Raw genomic sequence first — 17,035 nt, 5'->3', positions numbered from 1 at the left:
TTCCCATGACCTCCTCCTCCGGTTTGGCACAGGAGTCTGCCAAGCACGTTTGATGCTGTGACTCGTTTCCCCTGATTCCTCTGCCGTTTCTGTTCCCTGCCCCGCTTTTCTCACTTACATTTCTCTTTTGACTCTCCCATGAGAGGAAGACAAACTGAAACATGCTCCAGAGCTGAAATTACAGTTCACTCCATGGATTTGAAATTAAGCAGAATATCAACTTTCCAAAAAACTCTCAATGGATGTTGAAATAATTATTTTTCCAGCAGTGATTTTTTTTTTCTTTTAAAGCAAAGCAATATGAAAAATAGATAAAGTCTTGCTGCAAAGGGAGAGTCACTCTCAGCAACTCTCCTCAAGCAGCACAGCTGCAGACAGGACGAGCTGTCAGCCCTGCTCAGCCCCGTGGCTGGTTGGGCTATGAACATGGGTCTGGCTCTCCTTGCACTAGCTCGTGCTGATTGTAGGGGTTTTGCTGATGAGGTTCAGCAGAAAGAAATAGAGGTGTGCAGAGCAGATTCCCAGGGGAATTTGTGGTGTGATGATGGGATGGGATTTATGGCACGGTGTGGTGATGTGACAGAGGGATGGGATTGGGTTCAGGACATTGAGGACCCCCACTTCACCCTTCATCCTCAGCCAGATGCATCCTGCTCTGTGAAATGAAAACTGTTGCCCCTGGACAAGGCAGCTGGCTTTCCAGATTCAGTCCAGGTTCCAACCAGAAAGTGTTTGTAACTCAGGAACCACTCCAAAAAAACCCCTTGGGCCACATTTCCTACAGTGATCCTATCAGGCTTTAAAGGCCCAAAACAAGGAGAACCATTATTCTGCAGCCTGGTAATAATTCAGGGCTCCCACTCATCTGAGATGCTCAATTTCCCCCAGATCCCAGGGATGTCATCAGGTTTTGAGGGCCCTTTAAAAAGCAGCAGCAGCAGCTCAGGGAAAAACATCTGGAATGAAATACACTGAAGGTCCTGAAGTCAAAAAGATCTCTGCAAAGGTAATAAGGAATGCCTAACCAAAAATGTTTGCTGTATGGAGTCCTGTGCTGCTGAAACATAGATGCTGTACTGCTCCCTGCGAAGGAGCTTTAACGAAGGGTCATGTCTGAAGCTACCTGTCCTGGACCTGCATGGCTGTCATATACGTCTTCTCTTTCTTACGTAGGACAGTTGTGACTGTTCATAATGCTGCATGACCAGTTTCCACTGAGAAGACAGTTAGCTCATGCGCTGCTAATAAGCCAGGCAGCACTATTGACTCTGAGGAAACTGCTTCCATAATTGGGCTTTTCTCTTGCAGTACAGGACATCTTTAATTAATCTGCTACTGTTTATGCGTGCTATTCCCGTCGGAGCTCACTCACAGTGCACAGACATCATGCAGCACATCTTACACTCTCCTAATATGTGTGTCAGTTATGTCTTATAATGCCAAGTGCCTGGTGTATAATTACTCCACATCAAACTCATTCCACAGATGAGCAAATCAGGGCATGGAGTGCTGGGCTGGACCAAACCCATCCATTTCTGTCCTGCCTCATGAACTGTTGCTGGTGGCCACAGCAGCACTTGTCTGGGTCACACAGTCTCAAATAAAACACAGTTGGGACCATCAGGCGGTTGCTACGTATAAGCGTGAGGTCTGCCAGATCGCACCTGAGCGCTCTGCAGAATGAAAACCCAACCCGCTGGATTCAAAATACGTGGTTCAAAGCACAATGCAGTTATTGTGCTTTAGTAAGTCATCAGGCATCAACGCGAGCCATTAGAACTGATGTAAGTCCACAGCAAGTATAGGTACCAACTCAGCTAACTCTTTTTCTTTCTGCATAAGCTAAGTCACACTCCCTTCCATTTATGCTAACAACCTCGAGCTCAGTGCTTTCAGATTAAAGGGCAGATACACCTATGCCATTACACAGTATAAAACTACAAGTTTTATTGCTAATATCACCAGATTTCAAATCCAGACACCTGTGAGGACACGCTGTTAAATCCACCACCAACTTATGGTGCAGTCTGGCAGTCAGAGTAGTTGTCCTCAGGATGGACCAAGAACAAAGCGTGCAACTCAGGAGGCTCCAAACTCTGCTATTTTCAGCAGCATTTTGTACATACCTCTGCCTGAAATTCCCTAGCGCTCACATCCTTCTGTTGTCACTGGTCACTGGTGGGACAAAGTCTCTGCTTGCACTGAGCAGCATCCTGGCTCTAAAACAAGAGATAGCTGAGCACTGCTTTACGACTCCTAAAAGCAGATGTAGTTCTCCATGCTCAGGACTGCTAAAGCACTAAGTATATATGAGAGCAGAGGGCAAAGCTTGCTGGCACATAGAAGGGAGAGTATAGCACAGCTTAAATATACTGCAGTTTTGCAACAGGAGAATCTACAAGGATAAACTCCAAAAGGCCTGATGGTCCTCCTGGCACATAGGAAACACTGTGAAAAGACAAGCAGCTTCTCCCTTCCTTATCTTTCTCCAAACTCCACCTCTCCTACCCCAGGCCCCAAGAGCAAACGGAGCAAAGTTAAATATGGCTGAGAGCTCAGCTGTCTGGGCTTAGCTCTCCTCCCTCAATAGTAGAGTATAACCTCCAAACTTGGCATTAAGTAGCTTAAATAAGATGGACAGTGAAGTGGTTCATATAATGCACTATTGACCCAGCTGTACCATGGCACCTAGAAGTGCTGATAGCTACACCAGCGTACTGCTTCACTTGGCACAGTAATCCTGATCACTTCCCACAGATGCTTCTTTCTAGGCTTGAGTACATTTTTACCCCAGCGAAATAATCCCTTACTCACAGGGCCAAGCGTTGCTGGCTCTTACACCTGAGCAGTCCCTCCCATCTCAGGTGTGCAGCACAGGCAAACACCAGTAGGGTTTTCCTGTTACCACCCCAGCTCCATGCATATCTGCGCATGTGAGAAGAGCCTATGATGCACACCTAGAGCATGCAAGAGCACAACTGTCAGTCCTACTTAGCAGGACTTTGCTATTCAGCACAGGCTGCCTGCAATACCAAAGCAACCCCAAAGAGCAGCACAGAAGATCCCTCAGGACCTGGAGCCCTTTCTGAGCACGGCTCCACCGCCTGACTCCGCTTGGGAGCTGAACTGTAACGTCCACCGCGTAAATTAACAGCAAAGGAACAGGAATGTAAACAATACGCCTGAAGCATGCAAACCTTTCCTATCTAATACTTCTACACTGTAGTTTCTACACTGCATTTTCCAAGATGACTGAGCGCACTGATTACTGGAAGGTCAGTGACAGCTTTAAGTGCTGTAACTTTCAAAGAAAAAGTCCAGGCAAATGATTATTCAGGTGTCTCTACCTGATTTGGTTTGATTCAAAAAACATTAGAGGCTAAAAACGGTTTATTTAGGAGCCTATAATCTACCTAGATTTCACAGCAAGGATCCAAAAATAGATTTGGAAAACAGAAGTACACTGATTAAAATAACAGCGATTTGGAGTTAAAAACACCACTGTGGGAAGCCTTGTGCTACAGTGCAAAGTCATTTTCCAGCGACTGTTTTGTTGAACATCTAAAACCCAAACAGTAATCAAGCTGGAATGAGTCCCCCAAGATGGGGAAATCTCTTTTGTTAAGCTCAGACCTGAGCTTGGGAACATTCAAAGAATCATAGAATAATTCAACTCCCAGAGCTTCAGCTGTCACACTGGAGAGTCCAGCTGCCAAAACTGAAACTCTCCTGCACACCCCAGGTAGCCAGGGAGCTACAAGCCTTGTCCTCTACAAACCACTGCCTTGCAGAGCTGCCTCCCCCAGGCACCTCCTCTCACGCTGCTCACTGCAGCCTTCCCATCATCCAGGCTTGAACTACCCACTCAAGCACTGGGGAACAACCAGGCACTGATGTCACATGTTGTGCCTTAGTTACACCCAAGTCATTGAGGCTACTGGAATGAAACCCTAATCAAGCACTGCGTACGTATAGGAACTGCCCCTTTATATGCTGGTGAGTCAGGCCTAGGGATGCTTAGGTCACAGTGAGAAAGATTCAGCCAGTTTGGGTGGAGGAGAGCAAACCGGAGCAGCAGGAAGAATGGCCGGGAAAGCACAACACACAGAGACAAAAGTGGCAGGAGAGCACGAGGATTGTGCTGATGGGAGCCAGGGGTGCAATGCCTTCAGCTCCCCCATGCAGGCGAAAGTGCTGCATGAAGCCTGCCCGAGCCAGGCTTGAGCTGTAACCCAACTGAAGGCTACAGGCCAGGCATGGACATTATCTGGGGAAGGAACTCTGCGGCAAACAGGGTTAGCTGCCTAGAGCTGAATAACTGCCCAGTGGATGCACACGCGATAAAACAGGGCACTGTCGGTCTGCCACAGCAGCTGGGTGGAGGGGACTGCAGGATGCACGGGCAGCTCAGACGCAGGCAAATCGAAGAGGCAAAGCTGTATGGGCACTGCTGGAGCTGACCGCCTGATGTAAAGAGGGGTGAGAGCCTGAGGATGTCCTTTGCATCCTTACAACACGCAGAACATGCTTGCAGAGAGCTACCAGAAGCTTGCAGCACAGCCTGGGCTGTACAGAAGTGACACGCAGTTGACAGCTGCTGAGTGGACAAACTGCTTCCTGAAGTGGCGCACTGCTGTTTTATTTGCTATTTGCCTGCCTTATAAAAGGATCCAGTTTGAAATAAAGTTTTATTAGCAGTACCCTAGTGAGCCAAGGTGGCTGGCTGGACAAAGAGACAAACATGAACGGGCAGTCACAGCCACTGAGTCTGTGACTGACCCCGGAGCGCCAGCTCTGGAGAAGCAGCACAGCCACCAGCGTCTGGACACCAGGATGCAATGCTTATGTTAAAGGAAATGGAGTGAGACTGGCAACCAAGGGATGAGGGGAACTACCAGCTGCCAAAAGACATTAGTATTTAAAGCAAAGGGGACAGAAGTGACCAAACGCAAGAGCAATTCAACTCTTGACATGCTGTCTGCTTGAGGAGGCTGTGTTGGCGGTGAGGCGCCCCAGTCCACACAGACACCAGCGATGCTGGTGCCGGGGGCTGCATTTTGGCCCACTCATCCCCCAGCTGAGTCCATTCAGAGACAACCTGGGGGGGCTTAATACCTTCTGCACCACGCTGACCGGCGCCATGGCTGCACAGAGCTGTGTGAAATGGGTATCTTCTGCCTGCCCCGGGGGTGGGAGTGCTGGAGCAGTCCCTGCAAGGCTGCAGATCAGCTTCCCCAGCAGCCCACAACAGGGATTTGCAGCCAGTGCTGCACCCTGAAGTGCCTACGCACCACTCTGCACCACGGTAATTCACAGCACAAGATGCACCAGCACCACTTGCTCAGGCTGCAGCAAACCCTGCCCCAACCTCCTGCTCTCAGCAGGAGAGATCAGCAGGACTCAGGAACACCACCAAGCAATAAAAGCCTTTCCCAAAAGCAACGTGAGTCCCCTCTAAACAAATGGCTTTCCCTCACCCACCTGTGGAGATCAGTGCATCTCACAACTCTTGTTTAACAGCCTGCAAAACACTTCCCTGGGATCAGTGCTGTCCACATGTGAGACAGCTCCTGTCCGTTCTCAGCCCCTGCGACACAGAGACCAGCAGTCCTGGCAGGTAGGATGCTTTGCAATGCACCTGAAAGGGACATGGGTGAGGTGAACTCTCTGAAAATAATGATTTTTAACTAATTCTAACTTCCTTAAAATAGAATGAGGTTTAATAGAGTCCTTAAAAAAAAAAAGCAATCCCTTATCATCTACCTATACATCTCCAAGATTATCCCTAGAAAGACTCTCAAGAACAAAATGAAATGTTTTGTTCAACGAAGGATCTCAGGAATACCAGTGCATAAAAAAATCCACTTATTACACAGCTCCATAAGTAAGAAAAATGGGGATAAGACACAACGCATTTTCCTCCCCATCACTAAAATATTTTGCACAAACACAGATCCTTTGGATAAGGCTGGCAGCCTGGATGGGGAAGTGTTTTCCAGCAGCAGCGCAGTGCAACATACCGCAAGTCAGTGCTCTTCCTTTCTGACTATTTCAATGAAACTTTGCAGTTTCTCATCTGCTTCCAAAGAGACAGAGTAACTCAGGACACGGATGCCCCAGAATATATATAAGCCTTAGAACAGGCAGTGCCTTGGCAAAAACCACTTAAAAACAGAGCTTTCTAAGCAAAGGAACCAACAGACTCTGCTTCGGTCCCTGGGCAGTTACAGCAACACCTTCAGCAAATATTTTGAAGAATATTTTCCAAGCTCTTTCTCTCTATACCACACTGATCTTTTCTGGGAAGGGATACGGTTGGCTCCATCTTCAAAAGAAGTTGCACCCACAGCCCTAGGCTATGAACTTCAGCACATCTCCCCATCACACCCTTGGGAGTCCAGCCCCGACCTCAAAGAGCTGTGGGTTTAGGCAGTGCCCTACCTGCAATACTCGCACAGAGGATTTGCCCGCCCTTGGTTTTTGCAGCAAAGCTGCAGGCAGAAGGCTCGCTGGATTCAAGTGCTCCTGCCTCTAACCTTGACAGGACACAGCACGGTCTCAGGCTCGTCTTTCTGCAGGGACACAATGTGAGATCAAGGCCATCACTGCAGCTGGTTTGGAAAAACCATGGTGAAAAGCAGCATGTTGGTGTCTAACAACCATTTTTGTGATTTTTCTGATTTTGTTTAAATTCCATTGCAAAATCCCCGTGTGCTGGGAGGGAGAGGAGCATGCGCAAGACCCTGGGTGGCTTTGCACCAAAGAGGAGCAAAATCCTGGCAAAGTGTCTCCATGCAAAGGAAGGAGCGATGCTGCTTGGCAAGGCAGCAAGCAAAGGTTTGGCTCTGCCAGGGCAGAAACCCACCAGCCTCGTGCAGGTCAGCGAGCAGCCACGTTAGCATCAATTGCCATTTATTGCAGCCACAGCTATTCCTGATGGCCGTGTTGTGTCCAACCCCACTTACACCAGCTATACGCTGTGGTACCCACACTCACAACTCTACAGATAGCTCGGGCATGTGTGTGCCAGAGGGCAACTGCACACAACGTGGTATCGCCCTGAACAAACCCCGTGATGGGTGAGAGGCAGCAGAGCACCTCGCACTGCTCCCTGGAGCCAACAGCATTCCCAAAACATACTTCTGATCTGCTACCAAATTATAACTCCATACCCTAAGGATGCAATTTGCTATAGTGGAAACAAGAATTTTTTAAAGGCGCAAACGTGAGTTTGGCTTTGGACCTAAATCCCAGTTTTCGAGCACGGAACGCATCTCCTGTCAGAGCCCCTGTCATTCAGCACGTTCAGGGATGATTCACTGCACAAATCTGATGTTAGTGCCTTGGTGTGAAACTCTTGGGACAGAGGTACATTTTGGTGGTGCAGACACTCAATTTCTGACAACATCACTTCATTTTCTTCTCCTTCAAGTGTTTTCTGCCACCTCCCAGATGTTCCCCACACCCTTAATAAAACCTTTAGTGCTACGAAGATGGAAATTTCTCCTGCCCATGGCTACTCCACATTTAAAACCTCCCAGCTGCCCTGCACCCCTGGTGCTAAGGACATTCTCCCGAGCAGCCCATCTGCAAACTCCAACTGACCTGAGAATCAGCACCAGGGCAGGGAGTGGAGGGCAGTGGCAGCTGCCACCAGACCACCTCTCAATGGCCAGCCTGTCACCTCCGTGCTGCAAGGGGATACGTTCCTCGGCACGACAGCATGGCCAGCGTGCTGTCCTGCACCCTATCTGCTTCCCATCTCAGCATGAGCACAGACTCAGCCTTTCATCCAATCCTGAAAGAACGTGTTTTTCTCCTCTTTTTTTTTTTTAAGTGAACAAGAAGCTACAAGCAAGTATTTGGCCTTCACAACCGATGGGCTGCAGCCAAACTCTGCCATATGTTCCAGCTAATACATGTGGGCTTTGCTTCCCATCCAAGAAAGGAAAAAAAGGACATTTATGAGCCGGGATTCAGCAGGAGCATGTGGGAAGGAAGGGGTGGGGAGGGGATGCTATTTTTGTTGCTATATAATTATTTGGTGGCCAAATCCCTGACCCTTGACGTCAGCTCTGGAGGGTCTGTTTAACTGACCAGTTGTCATGGAAAGGAGAAGGACTGGTTGGGAGGTACAGGCTGACGAGGAACAGCTCTTTGCTGCCTGAACCCACCCACAGCCAGACCCCCTGCCTTCATTAGTCATCACTAGCTCACGGCCAAGAAATAAAAATGTCAATACCTTATTGCTGATACATTGGCTGGAAACAAAAGCATCCAGGGAACGTTGCGCCCTCCTTCCTGCCATCGGTTACTGTTAAAAAGCACAGGCCAAATCCTGATCTCAGTTTCCCCAGTGTAAAGGCAGAGAAACTCCACGGCCCTCAGCTGGGTCACTCCAGGTTCACATCGATTTATCCAAACTCAGCCTGGCCTCAGTCCAGACTACACACATGGAAATATGCCATGTGCAGAGTACAGGGGTCCCTACTCCTTGGGAACAAACCCAATCACAATGACTAATTCATACCACCTCCAAAGGAAAAAACTAAGATAAATAACCCCTGAATCCCTTGCTCCAGATGTCAAGCACTGCCTCGAGCCCGGAGTCCTGCTAGCAAGGCTCCTGCAACGCTCAGGAGGTTGGCAGCAAATGGCTCCATTACTGACATGATGGTTTCTCATTACTGCCCACGCCATCCACAATGAAATCACCAGTTGTACGAGGAAATGGGAATAATCCTTGTTGAAACCTCAGGCACAGCTAGTGACTACTGGGCATAAGTTTGCTTAGCAGGGCTAAATTGCATTGCTCATTCACATGCAGTTCATTATCAGCTGCCATTAGTTATTCCTGTGGCCAAGGACAACAAAAGGACTCGGCAGAAGCCAGAGCAGAGTTCACTAGGACGTATGGCTGAGATTTAACAGGCAGCGCAAAAAGCCATTTAACAAATCCCAGTGCAACGCGGCGCATGGACGGGGCTGTTCAGCAGCAAGGCTCTGCGAAGGAGCAGCCAGCGGAGGAAGCCATCATGAGACAAATGAAGAGCAAGGTGCAAAAAACCATGGGAAACTAAGGAGATAAAAGAACAGGGAAGGGGCAGGTTCCCGGGTTACAGCACAGCAGCAGGAGTCTGTTCTCCAAAGCCAATGGGCTCTCCTGCATTATCGGCACCCAGTTTTGCCCGAGTTGGGATGTTAACATAGCTCACGCACTGGGATGTCTTTAGATCAAGACCTCAAAAGATCCAGTGAAACCATGTGAGTCACACCACTGTCTTCTCCATCATCCAAGCCACAGCACCAGGGATTGCCAAGAAATAAGGAGGAATCCAGGCTTACCTTTTTTTCTCTTAAAGACTGAGAAATTTTGCAGGCTGGGACCTGCCGCCAGTATATTTTGGAGCCTTGGCATGACTGCATAGCTATGAGGTGAGAAAGAGGAACTTGGCAAGACAAAAAAGTAGCCCTGGCCATCAAATGGCTGATTACTAGCCTGTATGAAATGAGTTTAGTGGGTCTAAGACCAGTTTGTGCTAACTGGTTGTGTCCTGATTTGCAGCGGTGCTGAGCAGGGCTGTGCTAATTTACTATCACTTGAAATGATGTGGAAAACTGCAAACACCATAGTTTTGCTTTTGGATTTTCTCTATTAAAAAAAAAAACCAAAAACCAAAAAACCCTCCCCAAAACCAGCAGAAAGTCACTACAACCATCTAGTCTAACTTTTAGTACAGCACCAGCCCGGAGTCAAGTCCAAAAAGTCAAGACTGAGTCTCCTGTGAAGATGGCAAGGGAGTCCAATGTAATTCTTGGTACATTGGTTTCAACTGCTAACTCACCTTCACCACAAAAACATGTGCCCAGTCTGCATTTGCTAGTGCCTGTATTGAACCACCGGGTCACCTCTTTCCCTCTCTGACAATATTTTCAACCCAAAATGAAACATTTCAGAAACACTTCATTTGAAGTTGTCGGCAAGAACCGGGGCAGGGGCAGTTGGGTCAGTGTCCCGGGTTTAGGGCAGGATTAAATATCCTGCCCTAAACCCGGGACACTGACCCAACCATCAAGACTCAGAGTTTTCCATCCCATAAACTGAGTTTATTTTTGTCTACATAATTTTAACTTTCTGAGCACTAACATTTACCCTCTGGTGAGGACTAGGAATGCTCTCTCAGAAAATCTAAATAGAGATACGTTCCAAGAGATTAGTTCTGGGATCTATTTATTTATTCAGTATCTGAGTAATACCAATTCTTAAGATTAAAGATAAATAAACACCACTAATAGTAAAAAGCCAAATAATAATGATTATCTGACAGTCCTACTATAGGTCTTTGTCTGGGACGTGTCATATAAATCCTACGAAAACAAGACCAACTGACGGGGCAGACCTCACAGGACAGGTGGTGGCTGTGGTGAGAAATAGCCTCAGTAGGCTGCTCCCACAAAGACTTTTAAGCAGCGGGGTTTTGCGTGTTATTCTGTGTCACTACCCATGGGACACCATAAGTGAAATCATCACCTATCCCCCAAAGCCTGCAGTTCTCCCCAGGACAGGACCCTATTATATGCTTAAGTCCATGCAGCGTTGCGGCATGAAGGAAAATGGAACAAAACGTTCATGGAAAATATCAGCCCTTGAGTGAAACAAACCAAATTCCCAAAGCAACTACATTGGTGTGAATTCAGAGTTACTCCACGATCCCTAGGTAGGTAATCCAGATGTCTGTCAAGGAGACAAAAGACTCTGGCCTAGTGCAACAGCGCAGAGATGGGCAGCAGCAAGTCGTTTTTCCAGGTGGAAAGAATTTGGTGGCGATGTCTTAACAACCCTCCCGAGGCTTGCTACAAGGCGCTCAGAGACAGACGCCCAAGCACGGCTGGTGGTAAGGCTCACATAAGCACTGGCAGAAGATAGAATGATCAGTCTGGAGTGGTTAGAGGCCTGGTTTTACATACACAAGTCTCCTCCCTTGAGTTTGGATTCTCATAAATAGGGAGTTTTCAAAGGCAGAACTGGAGTAGGGCAATAATCTGTATCGCAAAGGTTTCTGAAGTTTGGGCTCCCACTCTGTTTCTTTTTTTTTTTCTCCTGTGCTCTTTTATCAAGTCATTATTGTGTCTGCGTTGCATTTCAGAAATCTTGGTGGCGTGGGTGGGCAGGAGACCATGGTGTGACCTAAGGACACGCTCCCAGTGGTGCCTCCAGCACTGCCCCATCAGCTGCAGCGTGGAAGCCCCGGCAGAGAAGATAACAGTGCAAAGTCAAAGTTCTCCCCAAACAAGACCACTAGAAAGATTAAGCTGCTTTTATAAAGTCTGTGTGACCAGAAAATGATTTTTTTTAAAAAGAAACAGCTTTAAAGAACAAATAAACAGCCTCTCCTACAACACGGAAAACCTAAACATTATTGTTTTATGCTTGCAACACATGAAATCATGATGATAACAGAACTGAAGCACATCTCAGACACAGCAAGGAGGAACTCAAGACAAAGACAGAATAAGCCAGATATAGTCAGACTCTTGCACCTTTTGCTCCACCTACGATCTGACATTACTAAGAGAGGAGCAATGCCCTACGTGCTGGAGACTTGTTTTATTTATTGTTTTAAACCCAAGCACAGACTAAAAGGCTTTTCCTCGTTTAGATCCAAGGCTGGTAGTTACAGACTACATACATACGATTCCTGCCGTGCTTCATTGGCGAGACCATTGCGAGTCAGCATTTTCAAAATGGGAGCAAGTGCTCAGTAACAGCACAGCAATATACAGAGAAAATGAAAATGGGCTATAGCGATCAACCCAGCAAACAGGCCAGGGGATGCTGTGGCTGGGAACAAGATGAGACGAGGGAAAGAGACCCAAGGGAAGGGTTAGTACGGTAGAAGAGAAGCAAGACCTGGTTTTGTAATTGATACAGCGATCAACTTTTCCAGGTTACTTGTTATTTTTGGACCAAGCTGACTTGCAGGAGTCAGCACAAGGATTGGAGGCGATGCTCTGTCACAGGGTTCATGGCAGACCGTCTGCAGCAAGCTCCTACACGGCTACTGACTCAGCAGCTCGGAGCCAGCAAACGTTCTCACAGTATGCATTGTTTCCTCCTTCTCCACTCGCTCTCAGAGCTAGAAAACCCCCCAAAAGGGGGGGTTAGAAACATCATGGCTTGCAGGCTAGGTTTTAACAGAAACAAGATGACTAAGGCAGCAAAGCAAGGAGGATGTGATTAATAAAATATTTAAGAGGGCAAAGAGATCCCTCCCACACCCACCTGCCAAGCCTAGAGGGTATTTCATTGACAAAGACCAAGCAGCCAGCACACAGCAGAGAGCCACCAGCACAAGGCAAACTGCCTTTCTGCCCATGGGACATGACATCAGAAACCCACTGAAGGACCTTTTCTCTGTGGGCTGGAGAGCCCACTAGATGCACTACAAGAGTTAAATCCCATGTTCTCATCACCTTCTCTGTTTCCACATCTTCTCAAAACCCATCCCACTCTAACTGCCTCAGCTAGCTGTACCCAGTAGATTTCTAAATTACCTGAAAACATCAGCTATCCTAGGAAAAGGAGGAGTCTTCCTACTTACAACACACATTTGGAAGCTGCAAAGACGACTTGCGAGCACGTTTGGACTTTGGCTGCTTGTTCAATGCAATTTGTCTACAGTCTCTGTAGAGACTGCAGTCAATGCCAGAGGCCTGATCCAGAGCCCAAAGTCCATAGAAACCTTCAGCTGAATCCACAAGCTGTCCCAGTCCTGCAGTGCGCCACAGTCTCCTCTCGCATCATGCTAGAGTCACCAAAACCACTCAGATCACATCTGTGAAACACAACAGTGGTCTTCAGAAGACCACTGTTTCTATTTCAGAAAAGTACAGAGAAAAAAATAAAATTAGGAAATAGTTTAGGGAACTGATAGGATGACATGGATTTAGAGGCTGATGGGACTTGTCCTTATAGAGGGATACCATTGGTATTTCACCTAACCACATCATCACCTCCCTGCCCCTTTATAGTGCTACACGCAGGAGCATCTCGAGCATCTGCTCAGAAGCAGGAGCAACGCAGCCCAGGGCAGCCACTGCTATGGTCCAGTATGCAGCAAAGAAAGTCCCAAATCTCCAATTCTAACATCAGTTTTCCACCGATTCACCGCAGAGACTAATTCACGTCACGATGACTGGGCCGGGATGTGCTGGTGCTTGCTCTGCAGTGAGAGACCGGAGGCAGCGGGAGACCCCAGCCTGCTCCCAGGGCTTATGGGGTGGCTCTGCTGCCCCGAAAGCAGCGGAGGCATGCACGGTGCTGGCCAACATTTGGCCTGTTCATCTGTCCAGCAGGACTAAAAGCCTTTGCCTTTCATACCCTACAGGAGTGTTGCAAGGATTAGCTCATGTTTATTCAGCACCATTTTTCAAAGCACTGCATGAGAGCCAAACCCTTCGATTTTTTTTTATCTGTTCCCTGCTTTGTCACTCCCTCCCCTCCCGAAGGGATGCATTTCTCCCCTCCTGAGAAACAAACAAGTGCGAGGTCAGCAGGAGTGGGCGGTGGGAAGCGCATTCCAGGCTGCTCCCCTCTCAAACCACAAATGCCACCATCCCCTGCTGTCTGTCCAGCCCGGCCAGCACCTCACGCAAGTGCCCAGCATTCAGGCCTCCCCACGCAGCCCGGGGAGAGGCCTCACAGGATACACAGCAGGATGTTTAACCTCATCTCATTTCCTTTTCGGTTTCAAGGAGCAAAACAAGGGGGTCAAACAGCCGCCGCTGGAGCCACGCAGCCTGCCCACGCACCCACGGCAAAGTAGGGGCGCTCCGCACAAGCCCCGCTTTGCAGCTCCCCTTCTCAGACAAAACGCTGAGTGGATGCTGCAGCCGAGGTCTCCCTGCAGGGTGTGTGTGCCGATGCATCCCAACCCTTGGGGAACATGCCAAAGCCTTGGCACAAGGAGATCGTTCACATCGGAGCGTATGTAAGTGCTAGACATTAGACCTCATGTTTTGTGCAAGTGCAGGCAAATCTGATGTGGGGCATTTTCTTCTGCGCACAGACTTGTTAAGCCAGATCAAAAGAGCAATACTGGGAACAGAGCTCACGCGCAGGCAACAGCAAGGCGAGGATGTGGACAAACTACTACAGGTTGCTCTGTGGGACAAAGCTGATCAGACTGCTGCTTACAAAACCCAAGAGCATCAGTAAGGGTTAAAGAAAAAGGTATTAAAAACATAAACAGCTCTATTCAAAGAGTACCTTTCCTTGGCTACAGTGCCCGAAACCCGGGCATTCAGGCAGATAGCAAGAACATCCGCTACTCCATTGGAAAGCAGCAAAATCAAAGTGTTAGCATGAATATAAAATCTCCAGATGTTGCAAAAGCAAATTAAGATGGGTCACACATAAGAAAAAAGACTGTTTTCAACACATTGCTTTGATAAGTTTACAATGCATTTTTAAATGACGAAAATAAAAACCTCAGACCCAGGAGAAGCAGAAATGGAAGAACAGACCATACCCCAAAATGATCTGGATTTTTGTATATTGATTTTACTGAAATGGGAGACAAAAACCCCATTCCCTAATTCAGGGGAAAGTTTTTCGATGAGCTTGACATGAGCAAACCTTTGTGACTCTGGGAAAGGCTTTGAATTCAGGAGAAGAAATCACTTAATTTTTTAGCATGACAAATTTCGTGTCCACTTCCCACAGACGGTAACATTACATAGAGCATCTTTCAGGGTAAGGACCGCAGGAAAATTCTGCCAGCTTCACTGGCATATGCATATGAGCCAAATTATAGTCTCAGTTCACTCTCTGGATTTCTTTCAGGAACTCTATGCAGCACATGGACACTAGACTTCAAGCCAATGCAGTTCTAGCCCCCTACTTGTAAAAATTACACTAAGGCAATGGCAGAAAAGGAAGTACAGAAAAAGCAACATAGCTACAATTTTCCAAAAAGTTTTAAAATGCAGTAGCTGATGATTTGCCTCCTTGATCTGCTGCTGTATAGACACTGTACCACAGGCACTGGCACTGCCTAGGACAGATGTTCGCTTCCCCAACTAGAAATGGATTTCAGCAGAATCACCCTCCCCGTGCTCTGCTGTGCAGGTCTTCACCTATTAAGTTGCCTATAGCAACTAAAAGGTTATGAATGTGCTCAAATAGAGCAGAAATCCAGAGGGAAGTGTTCCAGAAATGTTTTAAACATTCAGCTTGGCATGAAATAAAATTCCCACAGTTTCTGTCCTTACTAGTCATGAACAGGAAGACTAACTACAGGTACCTCTGGCTTGACAGAACACAAGTCTTGAACTAAAAGAAAAATACCATTAACTATCCTGGCGTGCGGTTCGGGGTTTTTTGGTTGTTTTTTTTTCTTCTTTTTGGCACGGAAGTTCAAAGAATAACACCGTTTTCCTCAGGGAAGGTAACAGCCAGAAGGCAGAAGTTACTGGGATAAGAGGATGATACTCAAGATGTCAGGCTGCTAAACACTGACTGTATAGTGTTATGCAAAGTATTTCATATCACATAACAGGATAAAGACCATCAGATCCCAGTAGCAGAGGTTATATACCTCCCAGCTTCGCTCACACTCCCAGCTCCTGGAACACAGCATCAGTTCAGTTTGTCTGAAAGGGAAACACCTCTGGCAGAGAGCATCGGGGTGTTACTGGGGGGTGTCTGGGGGCTTTTCTCTGCAAACTGAAGGCAGATCATTTTCAGAATTATACTATGTTACACTAAAAGACAAACAAAAACATCCCTCCCCCACAACAAAAAACAAAAACAGGGAAAGCACAGGTAAGCCAAGGCTGGACAGAGTCCAAGGTGTCATCCAGGATGCTCTATGTCGGGAACAGGCCATGACCACTGACCGTACACATCAGTGAGAATGGAGGGGGGGACCCTACCTGGGCGGCTTGAGAGAGGTGGAAGGGGGGGACCACACCTGGGATGTTTTGGGAGGATGGAAGAGAGGACAACCTTTTGGAGGGGGGAGGTTAGGAGGGACGGGGTGGGGGACAGCCCTGCCCGGGGGGGGGCGGGCGGTGCCTACCTGGATGTAGGCGCGCTGCAGGTAGCTGTAGGGCACCCTGCGCTGGAAGTCGGCGCGCACCTCCTCGGCGGCGCGGTGGCGGGAGGCGGCTCCCAGGCGCGGTTCCTCGCAGCGCCGCACGCAGCCGGCGCGCCGCAGCACCGAGCCGAAGAAGGGCAGGTCGCCGCCGGGGCCCGGACCCGGCGCCGCTAACCGCACCTGCCCGCGGCAGCGCCGCCGGCACCGCAACCGCGCGTCCCGCAGCTCCCGCCGGCTGCGCAGCGCCCGCTCCAGGCACCGCGCCGCGCCCGCGAAGTCGCCGCCGTAGTACGCCTCCACGCCGCTGGCGTACAGCGCGTCGAAGGGCTCCAGCGGGCCGCCTTCCCCCGCACACCCGCCGCCCGCCCGGCACGCCGCCGGCGGCAGCAGCAGCGGCAGCAGCAGCGGCAGCGGCAGGGCCCCCCAGCGCCGGCTCCCGGATGCCATGCCCGCCGCACCGGCGGTCCGTGCGATGGGGCCCGGGGGTCCGCGCAATGGGGAGGGGGGGGGGGTCCGGTGCAATGGGGGTCCGGGCACCGTGTAGCGGTGCTCGGTGCGATAGGGCCCGGAGGCGGGCTGCAATAGGGGGCGGTGCGGTAGGGTCCGGGGGTCCGCTCAGTGGAGTCCGCCGCCGTGGGGTCCGGGGGTCCGTGCAACGGGAGCCGGGTACCGTTCAATGACCGTTCAATGGATCTCGGTGCGATAGGGTCCGGGAGTCCGTGCAACGGGAGCCGGGCACCGCGCAATGGACCTCGGCGCGACAGGGTCCGGGAGTCTGTGCAACGGGAGCCGGGCACCGTACAATGGATCTCGGTGTAGTGGGATCCGGGGGTCCGTGCAGCGGGGCGCGGGGCGGCAGAGCCCGGGGATCCGTGCAATGGGAGCCGGGCACCGTGCAACGGATCTCGGTGGAGCGGGGTCCGGGGGCCGTACGA

At 49.3% G+C, this 17,035-nt stretch overlaps 1 protein-coding gene across 1 annotated transcript in view; it reads right to left on the bottom strand.

The window, feature by feature from the left end:
• P3H2 (prolyl 3-hydroxylase 2) overlaps nucleotides 1-16,709 on the bottom strand; it is a 74,086-nt gene extending 57,377 nt beyond the window's left edge. Inside the window, exon 1 of the mRNA XM_050902776.1 lies at nucleotides 16,083-16,709. Within this exon, the coding sequence (XP_050758733.1) occupies nucleotides 16,083-16,547 (465 nt within the window). The 5' untranslated portion in view covers nucleotides 16,548-16,709. The remainder of the gene's footprint in view (nucleotides 1-16,082) is intronic.
• Nucleotides 16,710-17,035: the final 326 nt, after the last annotated feature.

Source organism: Gymnogyps californianus, chromosome 10 (assembly GCF_018139145.2).
Source record: "Gymnogyps californianus isolate 813 chromosome 10, ASM1813914v2, whole genome shotgun sequence".
Classification (NCBI taxonomy): Eukaryota; Metazoa; Chordata; class Aves; order Accipitriformes; family Cathartidae; genus Gymnogyps; species Gymnogyps californianus.
Note: the sequence above shows the minus strand (reverse complement) of the source record. Positions and strands in the feature narration are given on the sequence as shown.